The sequence below is a fragment of the Notolepis coatsorum genome, assembly GCF_963971535.1.
Source record: "Notolepis coatsorum genome assembly, chromosome: 11".
NCBI lineage: Eukaryota > Metazoa > Chordata > Actinopteri > Aulopiformes > Paralepididae > Notolepis > Notolepis coatsorum.
The window spans coordinates 97,730,324-97,740,161 of record NC_140175.1 but is presented as its reverse complement, the minus strand read 5'-3'; the positions used below and the strand labels follow the sequence as shown (position 1 = coordinate 97,740,161).

General features: G+C 40.7%; 1 protein-coding gene across 1 annotated transcript; it reads right to left on the bottom strand.

Annotated features, from left to right (window-relative positions):
- Positions 1-6,363: 6,363 nt before the first annotated feature.
- On the bottom strand, positions 6,364-9,544 carry nkx6.1 (NK6 homeobox 1). Its single transcript, XM_084325509.1, has 3 exons — positions 8,941-9,544; positions 8,050-8,222; positions 6,364-7,227 (listed from the first exon to the last, which is right to left on the bottom strand). Exons 1-3 carry the CDS (start codon positions 9,512-9,514, stop codon positions 6,982-6,984), a joined length of 993 nt encoding a protein of 330 aa, XP_084181635.1. The 5' UTR covers positions 9,515-9,544; the 3' UTR covers positions 6,364-6,981.
- Positions 9,545-9,838: the final 294 nt, after the last annotated feature.

Genomic DNA, 9,838 nt, shown 5'->3' with positions numbered 1-9,838 from the left:
GTCGGACCGGGGCCTCCGCCTTGAGTCAGACAGGCAACGCGGGGCAGAATCTATTACTTCGCTACCATTTTCCTAAGTGTTTGCACCCTCAGCCTGACCTCGCCACTTTATCTGTTGGTTTTTATTTTCAGAGTGCACGCTGTCCATATGTTCGCCTAATAGTTGCTATAATTCTTGGGCAATAGGGCTCGTCTTTTATTGGTCCTGAGTAAAAAGAAAGAGACAGGATGAGAAGGGGGTGCAGGGGGGGAAGAATGCATTTTAATAAAAAAAAAACCTAAGCAATACACTAATGGGCTGACACTGAGGTATTTGCATAGAGATGAATTACGCCGCGCCGACTTGACGTGACTTTTAAAATATGATTGAGGAGGTTATTATTGTTGCACTATGGTACGTGTTAACAGGTTATTTTAGCGTGGCTAGTGCTAATAAAAATTCTGAACAAAAGACTTGGGTGATGAGGGCAGGTTTTTTTTCACTGCCATGAGTCTACTGGAGGTGCTCATTTTGTCATTACTTAGCCAAGCCTTACCCTTGCCCCCCCCCCCCACCCCCCCCCCCCTACCTCATCCATCCCACCCCACCCACATTCTCATGCAGGAGAAATAACACAAAGTATTCTATTGCGACTGTCTGTGCCAAGGCCTAAGAACATGGGTCAATAACAGACTTTAGCATCCCCACCAGTCACAATAGGTTGTCCCTTTTCTCCAAGAGACATGGTGGTGGACGTGGTGGTGATGGTGGCGGGAAAAGCTAAAGCTGCATCCACAGTGCGGTTTGATGAGAGAGATGAGTTACCCCCCCCCCCCATGCACCGCACCTCCACCATGGCACGCTGACATCTGTGTGAGGATTAGCGTTGACGTGTAGCTCGTGTTTACATACAACAACGCAGCTATACACCTGTTCATATAAGCTCCTACGGGATGAGTTCCTTTGACAGAGGTGAGCGGATCATTAAGGGAGATTATCACCAAATAAATACTTGAACGAGACCTGAGTTCTGAAGATAACACCAAGGCAAAAGGCTAGAGAGATTCTTATCTCATCCATCACAGATGCACGCTCGCGAGCACTCGCTCACTGCAACCGAGACACCAGGTGAGGTCTTTATTCTGCGAGAACACCTGCTTTAAAATCCCATACACCGCGGGATTCGGTTAATGATTGACACGAGTTGTCATTAACTCGCTCAGGCAGACAGAGCAATTAACATTGACTTTATTTCCATACCCTATGGGCCGATGATTATTGCAGCGCTCACTGAGCAGCGTAATGTTGGAAGAATGGATTACATTCTGTAGTAGGAACAATAAGGTGCTACATTTTGTCGCTCAACCAGAAACGGTGCATGCAGTAAAGGGAGAGATAGGAACGAGACCTGCTTCGATGCAGTGCGTTTGCCCTCCGCTGCTCTGTGGCCTGTTAGCTTTTCATAATGGGGGGTCCCATGAGGGCGGTCCTTATCAGAGTGCTGCAACCCGGGTGAAAGTGAGATAAGGCTGCAGGCAAAATGTGAGCCACACACACAATCCATGGGCTCCACATCCCCCGTGACACATGTCCTTGTGCGTAATCTCTTGTAGTACATGGTCAACTGAGAGCCTGTCAATAGGCTCTTTATAAAGATTGGCTAGTAGCACCAACACATTAGTCACACCGGTAAACAGCCAATGATGTATAGCGGGATTCAACAGGTATAGCAGCCATGGGCAAAAATGTCTATACATAAGGGTTGATTCGATCTCTGTCTCTTGTTTGCACCAATCCCATACGATTACACTATAGCAGTAAATAACTATAGAGAACTATATAGCAACTATATATAGTATCCCTGGGTTGTTGTTATTGTTGTGTTGTTGTTTGTGCCAATTACTTTGTACAATTACACTAACCATTATGTAGTGCCTCACGTCTCTTTGGTGTGTATACGAACAAAACACGGGAATACTATATTCTTATGGTGTTCCAAGCTTGGTGAGGTATTTTTTTCTTCTAAAAAACAAAACTATCCCCTGCCACGTGTATAACGCACACCCTGCACCCAACCCTCCACCACGCATCCTCCTCTTCCTCCGCAGTGACGGTTATAGTTATACCAGAGAGAAGTGTATATGACTTGATGGCATCTGTGCCAATGCAGCAGAGTATAGCTGTGGTTGGCTGGCTGGCAGATGGGCATGGGTGAGGCGGGATGGGTGAGGGGCGGTGGGGGTTGGGGAGGGGGGGCATCGCCATGCAGAGAGCAGGCTGGCAGAGCAGTCAGTCAGCAGATGCTGCAACCAGTCCCCTGAGGGTCTGAAGCCATGTTCATTACACCTGGAACACATACAAACCAGTGTTGGCCACACCTGGAGGAGGCACTGACACAACCCTCGTTATGCCCAACCTGCAACCCACAGACCGGGTGCAACGGAAAACCTATAACTTTCCGAGGGCACGATTTAAAAAAGAAAAAAAGAAGAAAAAAAAAACTCACATTCAGTAGCACTAAAAACATACTTATACTTTAGACCATATTTTAGTATGAATATGTGAATGAAAAAGTTTAACGTTGCTACACCCTGAACAATAGATATAGGACATTGAATGGGCCATAATAATGTCAATGTAGCAATAGGATTTGAAAAGTTATAGCCCTGCAAAGAAGGGGAACTTCTCCATAGACAAATAGAGCTGGCGAGGGATGGTAAATTATGAATTTAACCCATGGCGATCAAAGTGTTAAAATCAGATTCAGTTTCTGACAATAGTGAATGAGGTAAAATATCAAATGGAATTTTTTTTTATCAATGCTCCTTCTTGTTTATAGCTTTTTGTTGATGTTTTTTGTTTTGCTGCTTTTCAAGAAACATATAAGCCGGGAGTAGGCTACACGAGAGCCTATTATATTCAATGTATTGTTCAAAATTCATGAGAGGAGGCGGACAAGACAAAATAAACTGACGCTGACTGACGGTTCCTCGCGGTGCTCCTCCTGGCTGGTATTATAGCGCAGGCAGCACCGGCATTAAAAGGACAGCAGCGGCTGGAATGACAAGTATCATACACTGCTGTGAACCCTGACCCCTGTGACCTATAGTGGGGATACCAGTTACACAGAGGCGCGACGTCGTTTTCATCATAGATAGATATATAAATGCCACTAAGCACGACAGTGCCTTATTCATCCTCCCTCACAATGCTCGCATTTTTGCATTTGAATAAATTAGCATTTTGTACTTCATTGTTTGCATTTGTACTTTATTTTGTACTTTAGTTTGTATACTTTCGTTGTATATATTGTATGATTTGTATAGCGTTTGGTCTTTATTATTTTTTACTGTATATATGAATCTCATTGGCTTCGGCTCGTCATAATTATACAGAACCATGCACGCATTTTTCACTGTAATGTATACATGCAGTACCTTATAATGTGACAAATAAAACAAAACTTGAACTTGAAACTTGAGTGTGAACACATTTAAGCCGAAAAAATTATAATATATGTGCACACAGCGGGGGGTTCGTGATCTCTGCCGCACGGCAATACCAAACGGTTAACCCTTTCACTGCGACAATACACAGAAGGTTAACCCTTCCACTGCCATACGATGGCAGGTTAACCCTTTCACTGCGACCGTCGGTTGTGTTGTGTGATGATAGTAAAGGAAAGGGTTAACCTTCTGTCGCGTCACGCGCGTGGCAGTGAAAGGGTTAATCGTTTTCTTCATAGTGGTCACCAGTTTACAGGCCTCACGAGCTCGCCGGTTGGTCCTCCTCGGTCCTCATGCGTTGCGCATCGCGGTCTGAACGGGATGTCTTTGTGGAAGTAATCACAGTTTAGTGCTTCATAAATTCATTTTCACTGCATGGCGGCGAGTCTGTGGACCGAATGACAGCAACGCTTCGGATCATGATACCGGACCCCCCCCCCCCGACCCCCCGTCCCGTCACGGGACTCACACAGATGGGAAGCATAATATATAGGACCGTGGACGATGAGGATATCAGAACACAACACCATGATTCAATTGAGCAGACGAATCTGTATATTATGGGAAATAATTCTCCAAATTAATATTTAAATCTAAAGGGATTATATAGGGATAGACTTTATTGCATGCGGACAAAGGGATCCAATGTGTATCGTTAAGACCTGCAGGGAATTAAGCTATCAATTTAGCTGAATCAACCAAATGTAGGCTAATAATGTAACCACACTTTGACTATAGGTCAGAATATCATAACTTCCAACATTAATAGGCCTACTGGATATTTGTACTGGGGGGGGGGGTGAACTTCAGGGTTTTTTAACCAGGCAAGTGGATCGTTGAAGTTCGGCACCTGCACGTTTGAACAGTCTCAAGAGAAATAGTTTTGGCGACGAGTTTGTTACTGATAGTGATAAATATACAGCAGGCCTATTGAAATACACGATTGTAAATGGTTGTTCTTCTTACTTACATCATGTGAGCTGCGTGAGCATCTTCAAGGCCTATATACACATTATAGCTTCGTGACGTGATGCAGACATGCGGTCCGGTTTTGCGCACGTAACATCTCCAAGGGTTCGTCTTCTGTTATATGTCTTGCTTCCCTGGACAATTTTGCTTAGCGAGTTAGAATTGGCTTTAATGAGCCAGATGATACCACCACAGCACACAAGGACACAGATGACCCTCGTCATTAAATGATCTATATACGTAGTGAGAAGCAAAAGCAAAATCAACAACGACGGTCAATTTAGGCTATACGGTGATGACTAATATTCTCCACGTGAATCATTGTGGTTTGGACCACACACACTCAATCAGCAGTATCCACTTGATGATATTCCAAAGCCAGTATGCAACAGTCAGTAAGACCCCGAAGTAGGTCACTTGTCAAGTAACATTTTAGAGGCACATCTATGATAAATCAAATATTACCTGCTGGGAGCAGATCGGTTGAGTGATTTCCAATTTCAAAAGAACATGCTGATGTAATCACGCGAAGGCATGTCTAGACGCACATAAACGGGAGTGAATATGTGTCGGTTCCTCGTGAGTTAAAATAATTGTGAAATATTTTATTTGTAGAACTAAACCTTTAAATTGACCACTCTATTGTTGTTCGCTTATTATTACAAGCTAATTAGATGCATTTTAGATTTAGAGAGGCTATATGCATGAAGCAGATGACATGTCACCTTATAAATACATTTTGAAGAAGTTAAAAGTAGAAGTTAAAATAAGTTTGATTTTGAAATGTAGAATAGGCCTATTTGATCAAAGTAGGATATAGACCGAATAAGACCAATAACGTTTAATAGACGTTTGCCCACTAACAAACAATAAGCATATAGAGGATTCTTTGAAATTATAAAAACAACATCTAGCTAATAATGAGTTATTGACAATAATAATAATAATAATAATAATAATAATAATAATAATAATAATAATAATAATAATAATAATAATAATAATAATAATAATAATAATAATAATAATAATAATAATAATAATAATAATAATAATAATACTAGCAGTAGTACTACTCTAATTCAAACATATAATAACCCTGTTTAATTCAATCAATATTAGTGATAAATGTATTACTAGTTACTATTATTATTATTATTAATAGTAATCATTATCGTTATTAATAGTGTTGTTGTTGTTGTTGTTGTTGTTGTTGTTGTTGTTGTTGTTAAAGTAGGCTAGCAAAAGTATCATTAGCCAGTAATATAGGCACCGAATTAAAAAATAAATAAATACATTTGAAAACAAATCTATATCATAGAAAATTAAATTAATTAATTTTCAGGTGTACGATCACACTGGAGTGATTCGAAATTTGAGTTCATAACATTTTAATGATGACGTCACAACCATTAAAAATAGCCATTGAACGCTATAGACTAGAGTGACTAGAAAGTGACTAGAGTGGTATAATTCTAAGATATTATTCATGATTCGATTATGGAGGAGGGGGTCCTAAAAGGGTTAAATAATCGAGTACATTTTAAATCAAAGAATTCCTTTTTTTTTAAAGAAAAATAAAGAAAATAATAAATGATAAATAAAAAAAAAACATGATCTATCTTATAATTGTAGAACTAGCGTGCTGCCGAGGGGGTCACACTATAGGCTATAGATAGGCAACGACCGTGCATTTCACCTTTTATTAAATAAAAGTGCATTACATGAACCTGCGATACACAACTGTGCAGGATCCAATCACTGTTACGAACTTAAAACATAATATAAATTAAGTGTGTGAGGAAATCATTTGTCACTGGAGGGAGAAACAATTAGCAGTATGCCTATTACAAATGCACAACTGTGTCACAACCAGTTTCTATATACAGGTCAAATGTGTTAAATTTCTCCTCCGAATCTTTTTTGTTTGTTTGTCGTTTTTGTTTTTTAAATAAAGGTTGACAGGCCTATATCCATTTCAGGTGAAGTGTGTTCATGTATGGAGGCATAGTTTCAAATAAATGCATATAGGCCTATTATCATACATAAGCAGCCTACATTTTAATGTCACTATGAAATGCAATATGGCTAAATCTCATGTAAAAAAAAAAAAAAAAAATGAAAAAAAAATGTTATGTCAGAGCAGAATATTCAATCACTCAAACGTCATTTAAACTGAGAGCAGTCAGCAGTGCGTCCTATACAAAACAAAGGTTGTTGGCTTTTTTTTTTTTTTTTTACACATAAATTATTCACAGTAATATAATTTCTATTGGATACAACTCACGTTTATATTTACAAGTAAGTACCATCTTCCTCTTGAGTCGCAGGGAGTCCATGTTTTTGGCCATTAAGGCTAATATAAATTGAAATCTTCATTTTTCTCAAGCGTCCTCCTCCAGTCCAGCCAGCCTCGTGCAAAACTTTAAAATTTGGACGAAAAAGTGTGTGTGGGGGGGGGGGGGCGGCCAAAAAATCTCAACCAAGTTCGAGAGAGTTTTTTATTTATTTGTTGCGGCCCCAAAATCTATGAGCTGTCGTTGTCTGACGTGTGGATTAGGAGCGAGGAGTTTGGTTTGTGTTTCTTCAGCAGCTGTGTGATCTTCTCGTCGTCAGAGTTCGGGTCCAGCGGCTTGTTGTAATCGTCGTCCTCCTCCTCGTTCTCCGAGGTTCCCTTCAGTCGCTCCGTCTCAGAATCCTGCTTCTTCTTCGCCGACGCCATTTCGGCCGCGTGTCGTTTCCTCCACTTGGTTCTTCTGTTCTGAAACCAGACCTATATTGGGAGAATAGATATATATATATAAATGTTTATGAACAGATTGCAGAATGGGTACAATACATGCAGACCAGAGAAAGACGTTTGTCTTGTTTACATCAGGGTCCCCCATTTTCAATTCACAGTGACAGTTAATCATAGAACAGTTAATGTTGTCGTATATTTCTGCACCCCTGAGATGCTTATTGAACATGTATTTTATGTAATATATATAGGCTATTTTGCATGCTCAAAATATAGCCTATAATGTAGCCAAATTAAATAATTGGCATATCACATGGGTGCCATTTTGTTATAAATATGACTATAGGCTTACAAAACAATGATCAAGTTCACCAACATTAATTAATAATGATAAGAATGACCGGCAAAAATGATTTATAGGCTACTTAATAAAGTAATAATAACCAATATCAATAACCATTATACTACAATACTACTACTACTACTACTAATAATAATAATAATAATAATAATAATAATAATAATAATAATAATAATAATAATAATAATAATAATAATAATAATAATAATAATAATAATAATAATAATAATAATAATAATAATAATAGGCTAAAACTCCAAATCTTTATTTTTTTTTAATTTAGCCTAAGACCGGCCAAATATCCTAATGCTGAAATTAATTAACTGAAATATTAAACATGTAATACATTTATAAATGTTTCCAAATAGACTATTCTTAACTGAATTATTTAAAATGTAAAGTTATATAGGTCTCGTGCATATATAGCATGGTGCAGAAGGTATAACATATAAAGATATGTCTTAAATGTGGGGGTAAATAATATAAACACATACCTTTACTTGGCTCTCTGTCATCCCCAGTGAGTACGCCAGTCGGGCTCTCTCCGGCCCTGCCAGGTATTTTGTTTGTTCAAATGTCTTTTCCAGGGCAAAGATTTGTTGCCCAGAGAACGTGGGCCGTGTGTGTTTCCTCTTTCCATCTTTGTCCAGTAGCACAGAATTCTGGTCTGAAATGAAAAGGAAATGAAACAACAGGATCAGCCTATAGCTGCCAAAACAACCACAATGCTTGAGCAAGGTGTGCAATGTTGTATCGGCATGTGTTGCAGACTAATATTAATTGAAACAACTATATGTATTTTAAGCAGGCCCATCCCAAAGGGACATTTAGACAGCTGTTTGCAACACAATGTAACAGTAAAGTGCAATATAGTATATACAGGTGATTAAACTGCATAAATATATATAAATCAGTACTACTGAGTAATAGTGCTAATCAGATGTATAGAGTTATAGTGTGTGATATAAAGACACTATATAGTCATACTGTCCAGCAGCGTATACAGTATATAGTATCTATATACAGTACATTTCGCAGAGTAACTTTTACTCAAACTGAGTATACATTTTACTCAAACTCAGTTTGAGTCAAATGTACTCAGTTTGAGTCAAATGTACTCTGCGAAATTTACTGTATAGATATGTAAAATTTGTTATATTCGCGTCTTAATGTTTAGGCTAATACCGGGCAGGTGATTTTGTTTTTGTTTGTTTTTTTACACTTTTTCTTCTATACATTTCGAGACTTGTAAACTGGCCAAATTGGCCCCGGGGGGGAGTTTACAAGTCTCGACATGTATAGAAGAAAAAGTGTAAACAAACCAAAAAAATCACCTGTACGGTTATAATAATAAGGTCAGAGACGACATGATGAACAACACTTACGGGGTGAACACGCGAACCGGGCGTCCCTCCAGTGCGGGCTCTGCATGACGCCGGGCCAGAAGATAGGCGTCCTGCCCGGCAGGTCCGTCAGCGGCTTGGGGTAGCGGGCCACGGCCACCGCGCCGGGGCTGAAGTAGAGTCCGTGGTGGTGGTGGGGCGACGGCGGCGGGGGACTCAGGCTACTGAACCGGGGCAGTCCCGACAAGATCCCGGCCGACGAGGACGCCGCGGCGACGGCAGCGACCGCAGCCCCCGCGGCGGCGAAGATCGAGGGGCGGCTGAGGATGTCGTTTATTCCGTGAGGAGTGGCGTACAGATGATGCGGGGACATGATGGACGAGCACAGTCCCGCCGTGCTGTTGGACGTTTTGATCCCCGGCGAGGACACCGGGATGCCCCCGGGGTTCGGAGAGGTGGCGGTGGGCGAGGTGGAGGAGGCCTGCCCGCCGGCGGAAGGGTAGGCGGGGTACAGCGCGGTCTTCATCTCGGTCATGCTGTGCAGAGCCGCCAGAGGAGGGGTGCTGAGGAGGAACGCGCTCTGTCGGGACCCGTCCATCTGCCCCACGGCTAACATAACTACTAACCAACACCGAATAGTAAGAGGGGGGCTTTGTTGAATTATCCCAAATGTTCACTGATGGAATTAGTTTATGCAACAACAACAAAAAAAACAATGTTTCCTTGCATGAGGTGGGCCTATATAATAGCCCAACTCTCACCTGACACCGCGGTGAAGCAAAGTGTCCGACAGAGAAAACCACGTCTGACCAAAAATCCAGTATTATTTTGACTAGGTCTCGATGTCCATTATGGACGATGAATATAGCCTATATATTTATATACAATTCCGTTTATCTGGCGCAAGTCGTCTATAAAAAAAATGCAACGAATTCCCCCC